Source organism: Macaca nemestrina, chromosome 20, assembly GCF_043159975.1.
Source record: "Macaca nemestrina isolate mMacNem1 chromosome 20, mMacNem.hap1, whole genome shotgun sequence".
Lineage (NCBI taxonomy): Eukaryota > Metazoa > Chordata > Mammalia > Primates > Cercopithecidae > Macaca > Macaca nemestrina.
The window spans coordinates 50,827,905-50,844,673 of record NC_092144.1 but is presented as its reverse complement, the minus strand read 5'-3'; the positions used below and the strand labels follow the sequence as shown (position 1 = coordinate 50,844,673).

Here is a 16,769-nt window from a genome sequence, read left to right as displayed (position 1 = left end):
GTGAGCTGGAAAGGGTTCAATAAATAGACCGAGTGGAATTCTAAAGTCACTCCTACCAGCCTAAGTGCCCGTCAACCAACAAGTGGACAAAGAAAATGTGGTATATATACAACATGGACTACTAACTCAGCCATAAAAGGGAAAGTGTGTCTTTTGCAGCAACTTGAAGGGAACTAGAGGCCATTATTCTAAGAAACTCAGGAACGGAAAAACAAATATCATATGTTCTCAATTATAAGTGGGAACTAAGCTATGAGAATGCAAAGGCATCGGAATAATGGACTTTGGGGACTTAGCCGGAAGGGGTGGGAGAAGGGTGAGGGATTGAAGACTACACATTGAGTACAGCGTACACAGCTTGGGTGATGGGTGCACCAAAATCTCAGAAACGACCACCGAAGAACTTATCCATATAACCAAAAACTATTGAAATAACAATAAAATAAAATTAAATTAAATTAAAAGTCGCTCCTAAAGCACGAGGGTGAGGAACCGGGAAAGCTCGCTGCGCCGCCAGGGGGCGCCATCACAAACCACGTTGGGTGGGTGGCAGCCTGGCTCAAACTTTGTTTCCTAGCCAAAGTTTTGCAAACCGGCCTGAGTCTGAGCTGCTATTAGCGGCTAAAGGAAATAATAGCTCCTCTATCCCCAAAATAATTCTCAAAATAAAACCCAATCTTATTATATACATATTTTTTTTTTCTTGAAAAGGAGTCTCACTCTGTTGTCCAGGCTGGAGTGCAGAGGTGCCATCTCTGTTCACTGCAACCTCTGCCTCCCACTTTCAAGTGGTTCTCCCTCCTCAGCCTCCCAAGTAGCTGGGATTACAGGTGCGCGCCCACCGCACCCGCTAATTTTTGTATTTTTAGTAGAGGCGAGGTTTCACCATGTTGGCCAGGCTGCTCTCCAACACCTGACCTCAAGTGATCTGCCTGCCTTGGCCTCCCAAAGTGCTGGGATTACAGGTGTGAACCACCATGCCAGACCTAATCTTATTTTATATCTTAAAATAACCACGTACATGCTCAGTATGGATTTCACAGCAGAGAGGAAAAAATATGAGAATATATGAGGACATTAGGCAATAAATTACTTAGATTACTCATTCCTTATAACCTTACTTATTAATTATAAAAGTACTTATAATAATAGCTGACATGTTAAGAAATCCTACGTCACAAGCATTGTTCTAAGCACTATACATTCATTTTGGCCTTACAGAAATCTAAAGCATTTAAAAATTTTTTTGACTTCTCATTTATCACGTTTATTTCTAACAAAAATCTTTAAAAATAGAGTTCCAGTTTATCCTTTATCAAGCTTTTTTTTTTTTTCAAACAACATCTTACATAACCAACATAATTGTTCAAATCAGGGAACTAGCCTTGGTGCAATAATATTAACTAATCTGCAAATATTCAAATTTTGCTAATCATCCCACTCATGTCCTTTTTCTGGTCCCGACTCCAATCCAAGATCTGACACTGAATAACATTGTCACATCTCCTAGGCCTCCTCTAACCTGGGGGAGGTTCCCACTCTTTCCCTCTCTCAGGACCTTGACACTTTTGAGGAGGTCTGGTCCGCTGTTTCATAGAATGCCCCTCAATTTGTGTTTGTCTCATGTTCCCTTGGGATGTTTCAGGTTGTGTATTTTGGGCAAGATTAGCACAGAAGTGATGTGTCTTTCTCAGGACATCCCAGCCGGAGGTGCAGGATGTCCATATCTCTCATTACTGATGAGGTTCACTTTAAGCCCTTGGTTCAGGTGGTGTCTGCCAGGTTTCTCTACTATAAATTTACCATTCATCTCATTGTAATTAATAAGTGTCTTGTGGACAGATACTTTGGGAATAAGCAAGTAGCCTGTTTCTTCTCACCATACTTCCTTCCACCCCTCCTTGGTACTCAATACTTACAGCATCATTTTAGTATTACCCATTAATTTTTAGAATCTATGGATGTTTCTTGATTCTTGCCTATAAACAATTATTACTGAGATGTTAGCCAGATAGTGATTTTTTATTTCCATAATTCCTTCTACATTTATTAATTTGAATTCTGCTATAAGAAAGAGCTATTTCTTCTTTCTTATCTATTTCTTTGTTCAATTATTTATATCAGCACGGACTCATGGATAATTATGGGTTGGAATCCATTGCTATCATTATTTATTATGTTGCTCATGTCCCAAAATTGGTAATTCTAAGCTCCCTGTTGACATCTGTAATCTTTTGAAACATTCCCATAATTTTTCCAGTGGTTCCTTACTTTCTGGCCTCACAAAAAGCTCCAGGCTTCTCTTGTGCTTTCCTGCCCCAGCCCTGGATCAGCTAATTTCTCCAGGGAACCCTTTCATGGGAGAATGATGTTTGTAAACCACGGGCACCGACACGTCCATTGCCAGTGGGTGCCCGTGCTTCTAGGCCCTCTAGTGGTCAGAGCTGGGAAATAACACACACTCACACTAGTGTACTGTTATCCACATTTACAAATTAGGTAAATGAGGAACAAGAAAAGTTAGGCAACTTGATCAAAATCACAGAACACATAGGTAGTGGAACTAGGAAATGAAAACAATGACAGATGCACCACAAGTCCTAACAAGTGGAAGTAACTTTCTTTTTTTTTTTTTTTTTTTTTTTTTTGAGACGGAGTCTCGCTCTGTCGCCCGGGCTGGAGTGCAGTGGCGCTATCTCGGCTCACTGCAAGCTCCGCCTCCCGGGTTTACGCCATTCTCCTGCCTCAGGAGAATGGGACTCCCGTAGTAGCTGGGACTACAGGCGCCCGCCACCTCGCCCGGCTAATTTTTTTGTATTTTTAGTAGAGACGGGGTTTCATTGTGTTAGCCAGGATGGTCTCGATCTCCTGACCTCGTGATCCGCCCGTCTCGGCCTCCCAAAGTGCTGGGATTACAGGCTTGAGCCACCGCGCCCGGCCGGAAGTAACTTTCTTTCTTTCTTTCTTTCTTTCTTTCTTTCTTTCTTTCTTTCTTTCTTTCTTTCTTTCTTTCTTTCTTTCTTTTCTTTTCTTTTTTTTTTTTTTTTTGAGACAGTCTTGCTCCGTCATCCAGGCTTGAGTGCTGTGGTGCCATCATAGCTCACTGCAACCTCCACCTCCCGGCTGAAGCAATCCTTATTCCTAACAGCTCTGCAAAGTGGATTTTACCATCATCATTTTTTAAATTGTGGAATCGAGTATCAAAGAAGCCAAGTGACTCGTGCAAGATGGCACAGTTAAGTGACAGAACCAAGCGAGTCCCAGGTCTCTCTGGATATAAAGTCCAAGGTTATTCCACTGTATCAGTGTTTCCCAAAACTGACTTTAGGTAGAACATAAATAAGCTTTTAAGAAACTTTAATAGTTATATGTTTATTTTAATGCATGTTAGAAACAATTTTAAGCAAATCCACAAAACCTCTAATTTCATGGACAATATTGCAAAGGACAAGGATGTTTTGTTTCAAACTCCTGGCTTCAAGAGATCCCCCCACTTTAGCCTTTCAAATACCTGGAATTACAGTGTAAGCCATTGCACGCTGCTGGGACAGGATGTTTTGTAAAGTAAATTTATTTAGAATAATGTATGAAGTCAATAATAATAAAGGTGGTACAAACTGTAGAAAACATTATAGAGATCGTCTATAAGTATCTGAGGCTTGGGAGACATAATACTGTAGTACCAGGCTTCATCTTCAGTTACATCTGTAAAATTAAAGTCTCATAGTGCTGCAGAAAGGAAAACTAAGAATCTTAGACATGGATGTTAGCCCCATGTGTCCATTTCTAGGAACCCTCTCCCTGGACATCTCTGTGACCTCCTTGTTGGGAGTCAATCCAACCTTCCCCGCCATTAGAGAACACTAGGAAGACTCTGAATGCACAGAGGGGCTTCTGTGTCACAGAGAAAAAAACTGGGTTTGGGGACCCTAGGGACTCTCTGTGTGGTGCATAAGAGATCCACACCCAGGACACAGCGGAGGTCAGCGCAGAGGAACGCAGCTCATCCTGTTGTGGGACAGGGATCCAAATAAGAGTTGCTTCTCAAAGCATGTTCTGGGGGAGCCAAAATGTAGACACTGCACTCGTGGGAGGAATCGAGGTCTTGCAGATGGAGGATGCCCTGGGCACACAGCCTGGGACAGTTCTGATGCCCAGAGCAGGAGGTGCTCCAGGTTTCTCAGTGGGCTTATGGTATGCAAGGAAGTCTGGTGGACAAAGATTGATGCCGTAGGAAGTGTGAGGTGTCCTGGTGTCTCTGGATGACTGAGTGGCCCTAAGAAGATGGGACTTGTTGATGTCTTCGCAATTAGAGCTGGTGCCATTGTGGCATGCAGGAGGGGATGATCTGATTCTCTGTCCTCCTGGACTTGGGACGTCAATTCTGTGGGCTGTACATGGCCTCAGTGGGACCCACCCACAGGGGCTGGAATCTTGCTTTAGAGTGGTCCAAGGGCAGGGCTGGAGCAGATCCTTAATAAACTCTATTTGCATTAACGTAGATAAATGACACAAGAACAGGGCTTTTACCCTAGTAGCATCGGTAGGGAATTCAGGGTCTTTCTAACAGTGAGGGGTCAAACCCAATTAATTCCCTGACATCATTCACTGACATCCCCTCCAGCCTCTAACATATGTCCTTCTCACAAACACACTGAAACTGGCACAAACTCTGGATATTCGATCCCAGGTGGATCTTCCACCAGGGCAGAATGACCACAAGAAAGTCAGGGAGTGACTCCCCACCCTCAAGGTCCCCAGTATTTGGGACATCTGCCTACAGTCCTTGCAGACATTTCACCAGGGGATCCAGGGGAACTTCTCCTGCAGGAGGGGACAGGATAACCCAGGATCTGCCTTTGTTTCCATCTCAGAGGGACTGAGGGTCATGGGGCCTCCCCTGTTCTAATAGAGGAACCAGGTATCCCTTTGTGGAGTCTCCAGGTGGGAACTGTCCCAGCTCCTGGGCCCTGTGGGGAGGCTTGGGGCAGACGACAGACAGGGACACAGACGACCTGGAGGCGGAACCCCCAGTGTTGTGATGGAGGAACACAGGGCACTCTGGGGACCACCTCCCAGGCCAGTGTCTTCTCTCTAAAGCCCCCAGAGACACCTTCCTGGGCCCTTCTTTTGAAACCTTGGGGATGGATGGCTGTTTCTGAGGCAGCCCATCTGCCTGCAGGACAGTTCTCCCAAATCAGGACCAGGAGTGCTCTGGACAACTCTCGTCCTCTCCCTGAGCTCATTCTGCACTGCGTGGAGTTGGGCATCCTGGGGACCCGCAGTGAACAGGACCGAGGGTAACCTGACCCTGCAGTCTGGAGGTCAGAGCCCACCTCTGCCCAGGGGCCAGGGCCACTCCTACCACATGAACCCTGGTCAGCATCCCTGGGGAAGTCTCTGACTTTTACCACAGGTCTCTTCTTGCCCTCCAGGGGCAACACTGCTCACAGACAACACACAGGAAATGGGTTCCCCTGGACAGGAAGCTGGCTTTGCTAAGGAGGTGGAGGTGAAGCCTGGTTTCCATCCTTTGCTCCAGCAGGCCCTTCCAGTCCCTCCCATGTGTCTGCTCTGTCTCTCCTGCTCCTTCCTGGAGCCTCTGAGGATCCTGCTCTGCCGGGATTCTCTGCTCAGTTCTCCACTTTCTCCTGGCACCATGCCTGGGGAAGGCACAGTGACAACAGGACAGTCAGCTTCGCAGAGGACAGAGGCCACCTGGGATGGTCAGGGAGAACATGGACAGGCCCTGAGCCACAGCGCAGCCAACAGACACGGAGAAGGAGGATCTCCCTGAATCCCTCCTCGAGGACAGCAGAACCCAGAGCCACCCACCTCCCTCCACCACAGTCCTCTCTTCCCAGGACATGCAGGACATCTCCCTCCACATCCAGGAGCTGGGGATCCTCCTAAGATTCCCAGGCCTGGATCTGTGTCCCTGGGTCAGAGGCAAGGCTGGTGACACTGGAGAGAGAGGACTGGTCCCCCACAGTTGCCCCCCACTTTCTATCCCACAGAGCCACCTCTGTCACTTCCTCGCTGGGTATCATCCCACACTCCCTGAGAACTGGGGAGCATGAGGAGACCTGAGGGCCCAGCTGGGTTTCTGTGTCACAAAGGGAAACAGTTCCCCGAGTTTGGGAGACCCCAGAGTACCTCTGTGTGTGGTGACATTCCCAAAGGGTCAGTGCAGGGGTGACAGGTCACCCTCTCTGGGGACAGCGGACTCCATCAACCCTGCTTCTCAAAGTATGGTTAGGAAACTGTAATGTACACAGAAGAGAAAGGGGAAGGAGGGACAAAAAAAGGCAGAAATGAGAGGAGAGGGGGCAGAGGGGTGACCTGGGCAGAACCCCGCCTCTGCCCCTGGCCCTGGGAAGTGCTTCTGCCCTGGAGGAGGCTCAGCACAGAAGGAGGAAGGTCAGCAGACCTAACAGTCACAGCAGCTCTGACAAGAGCATTCCTGGAGCCCAAGCTCCCCTCCACGGAGGACAAGCAGGCAGCAGAGACCATGGGCCCCCCCTCAGTTGCTCCCCATGGAGGGCACAGGCCCTGGCAGGGGCTCCTGATCACAGGTGAGGGGAGGACTCTCTGGGAGTGGGTGGGAGGAGGGAGCACGGAGACTGACTGGAGTCTCTTGGGTAGGAGGGGACAGAGGGCTTCTAGCTGGGGTCTCCTGGGGCTCTGAGAGGGGACTGAGGGCTTCTGTTGGAGGCTAGATAAGAGAGAGAACATCATAGAGGGGCAGGGGTCACCACAGGAAAATCTCAGTGAACTGAAATTGGTAAAAGGCAGGAAAGTCTCAAGTGTTCTTGTTTCCTAGTTAATCATCACTGGCCACTACATTTTGAAAAATGAGAATAACAACTATTATCAGATGACACTTCAAATAAAAACACAACCAGGGCATAAAACACTGTTCTTAGCCAACAACCTCAGACACTGGGAAATAAACCTCAGGACTTGGAGGCCCTGGGAATGCTATGAATTCATCCATAGGAGTCTGCAGCCTGTCCCAGGCACTGGGGTGCAACCAAGATCACACAAGTCCCTGTCCTCACGGAGCTCACACTCTCCTGGGGAGGAAGACAGACATGCAAAGAGATCTGGAATGTGAGGTCAGGTGTTGACAAGAGCTCCGGAGGGAGCAGAGCAGGACAAGTTCAGAAAGGGAAGACCCAGGGTCTCTAGAGGAGGTATCAGGGGAGTGGTCTCCCCAAAACACCCTGATGTGAGCAGGATCTGAGAGTAGCGTGGAGGGAGCCATGCAGACCCCTGGGGAAGAGGATTCCACACCAGAAAATGCCAAGGTCAGAGGTGTTGAAGGAATGGGGGTAGTGCTGCTGACCCAGGGGGGGACACACACACACGCGCGTACACACACACACTCCAAGACTGAGGGAGGAGGAGACCCGCTGAGGACCCAGGGCCTTATCTTTCCATCCCACTACCTAGGTCCCGGTATTGACTGATGCTCTCTTCACCTCCTAGCCTCACTTTTAACCTTCTGGGACCTGCCCACCACTGTCCAGTTCACTATCGAAGCCCTGCCGTCCAGTGTTGCAGAGGGAAAGGATGTTCTTCTACTGGCCTGCAATATTTCAGAGACTATTCAAGCCTATTATTGGCACAAGGGGAAAACGGCAGAAGGGAGCCCTCTCATTGCTGGTTATTTGATAGACGTTCAAGTAAATATCCCAGGGACTGCATACAGCGGTCGAGAGACAATATAGTCCAACGGATCCCTGCTGTTCCAAAACGTCACCCTGGAGGACGCAGGATCCTACACCCTACGAACCATAAACGCCAATTATGACTCCGACCAAGCAACTGGCCAGCTCCACGTACACCGTGAGTGATTCCCCCATACCTCTGGGTGTTGGGGGTCAGTTCCGCTTCACACACATGAGATTGTCAGGCCTGGGCTGTGCCTGCGTTCCCCTCTGCATTTTGTGTTGAGATTTGAGCATTTAGTGCAGGACACACACATAGGAGGTAAACTTCAACAGATCGGAATTCCTTTCCTGCATCCAGACCCGGCAGACACTCGCTGAATGGAGGTGGAGTGGGGGGGGCCTCAGCAGGGGGAGGTCAGTCTCAGCCAAGCACCCCGTGCCCTCCCCATGAACCTGACCCTGAGAAAGACTCTGGAGAACTGGGTCAGGGCCTGGCCTGAGGGGGTCCTGGGATCCTCACAGAGAAGCTCAGCCTCAAGGCTCCTGACTCCAGGTGACCCCGGGAAGCCTGGGCCAGGGCTTGGGCGTGGTCTCCTGGGCAGGGCTGACTGGGAGCAAGGATTTACAAACTGTCTGTGGGCTGTGGTTCCTGCAGCTTCTCACCAGCGTCGGCTCAACTCCCAGAGTCTCATCTGGACAAGGACAGAGCCTACCACTTTACCTGGGACTCAGTCCGGAGAGGACAGGTGGACAGGATTACTAGGGCATCGGCCCTCTGAATGGGGAGCTTAAGAGATGCCCTTGGGCAGTCAGTGGCCCAGGGGTAGGAACAGAGGTGAGAAAATGTTCTCGGCAGCTTCTTGTCCACCAGGGATCATGCCCAGGGGTGCTCTCTCATGGAGGCAAATAATGACAGAGGCTGTTGATGTGAACACCTCCTCTGTGCCAAGCTTCATGTCAGATCCTGTGAATAATTTAAAGTTCATCCACAGACAAAGTGGCAAGCCACAGACCATTTCCCATTTACATATTGTATGGAGGGGAAACTGAGGCACAGAGCGATACAGACACTGGCCAGGGTGGGCAGATCGCAGCTGGCAGAGTCACGGGAGGACTGTCTGCAGCTACTGCCACGTCCTCTCCTTCTTCCCTGGTGCCTTATTAGGTGTCCGTGGACCTCAGAGCAGCCACCGGTTCAGATGTTTTCTTCTTAGGTGTCTACAGCTCAAAGGGGGAGATTCTGGTCTGGAGAGTTACGAGTAAATACAGAATTACTCAGTTCTTTCTTGACTAAATCACCCGCCTCAACAATTAGTCAGTGCTGGGGAAGTTCAGGCCTCCTTGCTCAGGTCCACATCCCCATCTCTGGACGTGAAATCGTGTGTTTCCTGATGTGTTGGTATCATTCCGATGGGAGGATAAAGGGGAGGACTTTGCTTTCTCCCCCTTTCACACCCTGCACCAGCCAGGGCCCAGGGTGAGACACATACTCCGTAGTTCTCTTATGAAGGAGGGAGGGAATGAATGAAGGAATGATCTATAACTTCTTCAGAGACACAGACCTGGATACAAGATCCTAGGAGGTTCTGGGCCCAATGTGAGACACACACTCTGTAGTTCTCTTATGAAGGAGGGAGGGAATGAATGAAGGAATGATCTATAACTTCTTCAGAGACACAGACCTGGATACAAGATCCTAGGAGGTTCTGGGCCCAATGTGAGACACACACTCTGTAGTTCTCTTATGAAGGAGGGAGGGATTGAATGAAGGAATGATCTATAACCTCTTCAGAGACAGAGACCTGGATACAAGATCCTAGGAGGTTCTGGCCACCACACCTGTTTTCTGTCCCTCTAGGGGCTAAGACCCATGTCCCATTCCTCTGGCCCCTTTCCCCTAAATCTGCCTCTGGGAGCTCAGTCTCATCTGACTCTGGGGCTGCAGGGCTGCGGGAAGGTTTTCAGGGGAGAGATCGGGCTTGTGGGGAGCCCCACACTTTTGCCTTCCGTCCTGCAGCTCTACCTGGTTCTCACTGTGAATATCCCATAATAATCCCCCCCATCCTTTCTGGGGAGCAGAAAAAAGTAAATATTTAAAATATGCCAGGCATCTGTTCTTCTTAGCAAGTCCAGATAGTTACTAGCTGGCAGGAAAAAATTGTTATTTTACCAGAGTCTAACCTGCTGGGGGTTTATGGGAGCCTAACTGACCGAGGGGAGGGGAAATATCCAACTTCAGTCCCCTCAAGCCATCATGTCCCACCTAAGGGGGAGAAAAAACCAAGAGGCACTTGTGACATTCACAGCCCAGGGCACAGACTCCATCCAGGACCACAGAACCCCTCCCTCCCCACACTCACCACTGCATCACTGAACGTCTCTGCTCACCCAATTTCCTGTTGCCCAGTATATCATGTCCTGGCTTTCAACAAAAACTACAAGACAAACTAGAGCAAAAAGAAAAAATAATAATTCAGTTTGAAAGACAGAACAAGCATCAGAACCAGATGCAGAAGTGGCAGGGATATTGAAATTATCAGACCAGGAATTTAAAACAACTCTAGGGCCAGGAGCGTTGGCTCACGCCTGTAATCCCAGCACTTTGGGAGGCCGAGGTGGGCGGATCACCTGAGGTCAGGAGTTCGAGACCAGCCTGGCCAACATGGCGAAACCCCGTCTCTACTAAAAATTAGGCAGGCATGGTGGTGGGAGCCTGTAATCCTAGACACTCGGGAGGCTGAGGCAGGAGAATTGCTTGAACCGGGGAGGCAGAGGTTGCAGTGAGCCGAAATCACACCACTGCACTCCAGCCTGGGCAATAGAGCGAGATTCTGTCTCAAAAACAAATAAACGAATGAAAAGGCAACTCTGGCTAATATGCTAAAGGCTGCAATGGAGAGCATAGACAATGCGCAGAACAGAGGGTGATGTGAGCAGAGAGATGGACAGGCTAAGAAAGAATAACAACAACATCTATCTATCTATCTATCTATCTATCTATCTATCTATCTATCTGTCACCTATCATCTGTCTAACTACACATATGCTAGAGATCAAACTCACTGTAACACCTGGATCTCAGGGTGGTTGTGAGGATGTTTATTAGGAGATTAGAGAGATTAAAGCAGAGTTACACACAGGGTGAGAGCTCCCTTGATGCTGTCAACTAGGGTTCTTATTTTTTGATATTGTTGTTATTAGCGATAAAATCGGGAACAATGCAGTAAAAATTTGGTTGTATCATGTATGAGTTCTGTGACTTTTCTTGACTTACTGAGGCACCGTAAGTCTCAGATGCTAACTCTGCAGCTGGAGGTGACGCCCCCTCCCTCAAGGTGATGCGAGGATGAGAGGAGCTGTAGGTAGGTTGGTGCCCACTGGGCCTGGCACATGGAAGTCCCCTGAAAACAGTCAAAGAGCATCATCCCCGCTCATCAGCATTGAGTTGATGGTGAGGGCTCGCTGTCTATGACAATCATGGCATGGAAAAGAAGAAACAGAAAGATGACTGGGCATGGTGGCTCATGCCTGTAATCCCAGCACTTTGGGAGGCCAAGGCGGGCAGGTCACCTGAGATCAGGAGTTTGAGACCAGCCTGGACAACACGGTGAAATCTCTACTAAAAATACAAAAAATTAGCCTGGCGTGGTGGCACACACCTGTAATCCCAGCTGCTTGGGAGGCTGAGGCGGGAGAATCACTTGAACTTGGGAGATGAAGGTTGCAGTGAGCCAAGATTGCGTCACTGCACTCCAGCCTGGGTGACAGAGAATGACTCCGTCCAAAAAGAAAACAGAGGGAAGAGGCATGAAGTGAGAGGAAGAAGGGATTTAAAGGCACAGGAGCAGGGCGAGGTGCAGGCACCTGCGGGAGAATGTAGGAGTCAGTGCATCCCAGTGTTTCAAGCCTGAGACACAGAAAATGGTGCAACCGTGGAGAGCAAGGGAGTCAGCTATGAGGACAGCACAAGAGACCTCACTCAGGCTCTGGAGCATTTCCTTCCTCCCTGACCGTGCCCCTGCCCTGCAAGGCCCCTCATGGTTTCCCTTGGAACAGACTTGGGCCTTGTCCCCTTTGCCTTCCCCTTTCTGCAGAAAACAACGTCCCAGGCCTTCCTGTGGGGGCTGTCGCTGGCATCGTGACTGGGGTCCTGGTCGGGGTGGCTCTGGTGGCCGCCCTGGTGTGTTTCCTGCTCCTCGCCAGGACTGGAAGGTACCACAGCTTTTCTGCAGCCTCCTCCCACCCCCCAGGCTGATTCCAGTCCGGGAGGAGGGAGACCCCGCCCTGTATTCAGGGCCAGGCTCTCCTCATCCTCCCAAGGGATCCTTCCCTCTCATTCCATGGCTCCTCCCTTGCCAGCTGCTGATCCTAGGCTGCCTCCTCCTTTATGAATGTGCCACCATTAAGTTTGCACCCCTGAGTGTGGTCCTAGTTCCCTAACACAGCAAAGTCACAGCTGCCTGGAGGGAGGAAGGAAGGGAGGGAGATAGGACGGGAGTGCTCAGAACCTGGTACCTCCTGCTGTTCATTGAATTTACCCACCCAGTGAGGGGGCGATTTGCAGGCTTGAGATCCAAGGTGGGGGTCCTGGAAATGGTCCCGCAAAGCCTGGACAGGCTGGGTGGGGTCAGCATCCTGCCGTGATTGATGCTGTAACTGCTGTTACATGAGGTGTGAGACGGGAGAACCTGGACCTAAGGACCTGCTGTCCTTTATGTTTCTTGCCAAGGGGTGGAGAGAGACAGGAAAAACCCATTGCCCCATTTCAGCATCTCCAGGCCCGAAAGGAGGGTCTGGCCACGGCAGAGACACTGAGTTCTGGGAGAATCTAATGCATGCTCCTTGCCTCCTCGTGCCCCCAGCTCCCCCAGTGCCCTGCACACACGGACGGCCCTGCACACACGGACGGCCCTGCTTTCCTTCTGGGGCCTTGACCCTTCCTCTCAGGCAAACCCCCCAGGTGGTCTGATTCCCTCCCTGTATCCTCAGTCCCTTTCCTGGGTCTCTGGGTCAATGTTCTCCTCACCCGGAGTCTGCCTGGGGGTCCTTCCTCTCTGGCCAGGACAGATGTGGCTGCTTAAGGCCTTTCCTCAGCTCCCCTCCTCAGCCGCTCCTACCACAAAATTGATGGAGACAGGAGGCCTTCACTCCAGTCCTTGAAAATGGAATCCCTTCCTTGTCCTTATTCTGTCCCTAAACGTGTGATTTCTCCCTGCACCCTCATCAATAACCCTTGACCTTTCCCAGGGCCAGCATCCAGCGTGACCTCAGGGAGCAGAGGCCCCCAGCCTCCACCCCCGGTGAGTGTCCCTTCAGCCCAGGTGTGGAAGGCCCTAGGTCTGCCCTACAGTGTCCACTCCTGCCAGTCACCCTCTGGGGGCCTCTGACCCTTTCCTTGGGGCTGCAAGGAGGATATCAGGAAATATGACACACGGGACCCCGACTGGCTTAGTCAGACTGATCTGTGGGCTCTGGGTCGTGGGTCACCTCCTCAACCTCAGCTGCTCAGGTCTCCCCTGGGAAGAGGTTCCCTCTCCCTGATTCTCTGGGAGCTGAGGACCCTCACACCCTCCTGCAGGAGGGGTCCAGGCCCTCCTCCCACCCTGCTGCTCACTCCTGTCTCTGTCCCTAGGCCACGGTCCCTCTCACAGATCCGCCTTCTCGGCAAGCCTGTTCCCTCCCCAGCCCCTTTCTACTGGGGTCCCAGTAGTGCAGGCTCAGGGCAGGGGGACCATCAACCCCACAGCACAGCACAGCCCCACCTTTCCCCAAACAGTCAGGTCAAAGTGAGCCCCTCTGGCCAAGGTCCCGGCCTCCCTACAGGGCCAGGACCACCCACACCCTGTGCTGACCCCACCCTGGGACCCTCCATCGCCTGAGGAGACCCCTGGAGTCCAGCAGGTGCAGAGTGGACACTGGGAGCATCAGTCAGGGGCCCACATTCACAAGGGTGTGGGGTGGGCCCAGCCAGGACAGGGGTCGGAGTACTGTGTCCACATTGGGAGGCTGAGCTCAGGGGCAGAGCTGGTCACTCCTGAGGGAAAATGCCTGGAAGTAGAGGCAGGGAAGTAAGTCCTGGGCTGGGCTTCCATGGATCTCCCTCGCTGTCCCCTGACATCCCCTCTCTCCCCTGCCCAGGCCCCCCTACCTGGCCCCAGGACAGCCACTCCCCTGTATGAGGTGAGTGTGGGCCATGGATGTTCTGGTCCCGCAGGCCCCAAGGGACCCAGGATCTACCCCCAACAGCACCTGGCTGAGCTCTGAGATTCAGGAAAACGCAGTGAAAATGAGAACAGGGGGTGGTGAGCAGAGGAGGGAGGGGCCTGGGAGCAGGAATCCCCTGAGCACAGCCAGGTTCAGCACCAGAGCAGCCCTGGGTGGGCTCAGAGCCTGGGAGATGCCAGACCCTGTTTTAGAAGGCCACAGGGGTCGAGGCCTCTTCTCTGTTTTTACAGGAATTGCTACACTCTGACGCAAACATTTACTGCCGGATTGACCACAAAGCAGATGTGGTCTCTTAGGTTCCCCCAGGAGCTGCTCCTGTGGGTTGACGGAGGTACCCAAAGACTCCAGCCCTGGGGACAGGGAAGGACATGAAGCCTGAGCCAGAGAACCAGCTCTGAGTCCTGAGAAGACACTGGCCTGGGGACAGGGAGGACAGGGGCCTCTCCTAAATATCTGGAGACCCTGACAGGCTGCCCTGGCCTCTGGATGGGCTGGGAAAAAGGCCTCCCATCACCATAGGAAGTGGGGGCTTGCAGGGAAAGTGAATGGGCCGGTGGCCCACCCAGAGTCACCTGGAAAGGATCTGAATAAAGAGGACCCTTCCTCTCATTGGCTCTTTTTCTGCTCATGGGAACTTAGCAGAAACTCACCTGAAACTCCATGTCCATTCTCTCCCGGGTCACACAGGGAAAATATCATCTTCACCATATCTCAACCCCAGTCTCTCTTCCCTGGGAGGCAGAAATAGAGGGTTGGGGGTCAGGCTGGAGTGGACCCTACACAGGAAAGGGTGGGATTCCCAGGAGCCCTGCCCAGCCAGCCGAGCGCTCGGCTGTCCTCACACTGCCCCAGGGACCAAGGCCATTCACAGCCTCAGCCTGGGTCCCTCTGTGAATGCACGAGGTGTCTCAGGAGCACGGAAGTTGGGGCCATCTGATGTCCACACAAAGGTGAGCAATGCAGGAGCGTCCATGGGTGGTGCAGATCATGGGTGTGACCCCCACACAGCCTCCAGTGTCCTGAGCCCTCCTGCCCTCTTCACCCAGGCCCTGGTGGCCCATCTATCACTGTCCTCTGCAAATGAGCTTGCCTGTTCCCAAATCCAGGATCCTGGATACTTAGCCCTGGCCACCAGGTTCTCTGTCCCAGTGGCTACTGCTCAGGACATCTTGACTCTGGTGGGACACAGAGAGGGGCTGTCAGAGTAACCAAGGTGAATACAGACCCATAAGTCAGTCCTTGAACACTACCAAGGACTCTAGCCCCTCATTGCCCATCAGTTCCCACTTTACCCTCCGGCATGGATCTGACTGAGCAAGCCTCCTCTCCACACAGGAGCGCCCAGGTCAGAGGAGCAGGGCTCCCCCATCTAAAGCTCGTGCAGGCTCCCATGGGGATGGGACAACCTGTCTGCTCCTCTCCCTGGCCCACAGCCCTGCCTCACCTGCAGCTCCTCCACACACCTGGGCCAGCGGTTCTCAGCCCTTCCCTGAGAGCCCCTAGAAGGGTGATGGTCTCATGTAGGTTCACTTGAACCAAGTGCCACCTTCCCACAAACAAGCCAGTCCCTGCACTAAAGCACAGAACCACATGGTTCCCAAGGGTGTTCTGCCACTGCCACGGGTTCTTCATCATATGAGACTTAAGAAAACAATTGGCAATGGGTTGTTTTACATCAGGATTTGCATCGGGATTTAGCTCTAAATGACCCCCGATCCCACCTGCACACAGCATCAGATGAGACAAGATGAGGCCTCTTTAGTTTCCTGTTGATGCTGTGACAAATTCCCACAAGCTTAGTGACATAGAAACCTGAACCAAGGTGCCCACACGACTGTGTTCTTTCTGAAGAGCTCGTTTCCTCTCCTTTTCCACCTCCTAGAGGCCCCCTGCAAACTTGACTGTGTCCTCTTTCTCCATCTTCAAGGCCAGCAGTGCAGCATCTTGAAACCGTTCTGTGCCTTTTCCAACCCCACATCTCCACCTCCTCCTGCCTCCCTCTGTCACTTAAAAGGAAGGAGCCTTGTTATTTTGGATGCACCTGGGATAAACCACAATAACCTCCCCATCTCATGATCCTTCCTTTAATCTGTAAAGTGTCCTTTACCATGTGACATGTCCACAGATCTGGGGATGAGGATGTGCACATGTTTGAAATGCCCTTGTTCTGTCCATCACTCCTCTCAAGGCCATCTTCTCATCATCGTTCACCACAAACCACACACGGGCACCTGGATGGGGTCATCCTGACTGTGGCGTCAGTTTCTGCAGTGACATCCCCAGCACCCTCCAGGTCCAGAGAGAGGGAGACGGAGGGCTCTCCATGCCCCTAGTACCTCTGCACCTTCTTCTTGGTGACATGCTCGGTTGCTAAGAATAAAAGAGAGCAGAGGTGACTGAAAGATCACAACTCACCGGCCCTTCAGTAGTTCCTGGACATCAGCACCACGGACAGTGACCCAGTGAGGCTCTTTTCTGGGGTGGCAGCAGGGAGCTTGCAGATAGGAAGGAACTGCAGGAAAAACTGCCCATTCTATTCTATATGAGAAGGACTGTAAGAAAGAGGACGCTATTACAGAGATAATGCTATTATTCTCCAATCCACAAATTGCAAAACATTTGCATGTCTGGACATCATGGTTGTTAGCACATCTGCTGCCACTCCCTGCAGGACTGATTGCTGCACCCAGGATGTGGTCTCTGAGGGGCTGAGAGCCTGCTTTGGCCTCAGGGAGAGTCTCTCTGCCCTTGACATTTAGGCCACTGTCTCTGCCTCCAACATGGTGGGAACCTTCCATGATTAACGTCTGATTCTCTGTGCCTGACTTTTGAAGCACATCCATCACTCAACCTGGAGCATCTGCTGAG

General features: G+C 51.4%; 1 protein-coding gene across 1 annotated transcript; it reads left to right on the top strand.

Annotated features, from left to right (window-relative positions):
- Window positions 1–6,511: 6,511 nt before the first annotated feature.
- LOC105495287 (CEA cell adhesion molecule 4) lies at window positions 6,512–14,197 on the top strand. Its single transcript, XM_011764641.3, is given in 7 exon segments — window positions 6,512–6,575; window positions 7,492–7,851; window positions 11,771–11,888; window positions 12,924–12,976; window positions 13,309–13,340; window positions 13,815–13,856; window positions 14,132–14,197. Coding segments are annotated over 7 exon segments (735 nt in total).
- The last annotated feature ends 2,572 nt before the right edge of the window (window positions 14,198–16,769 follow it).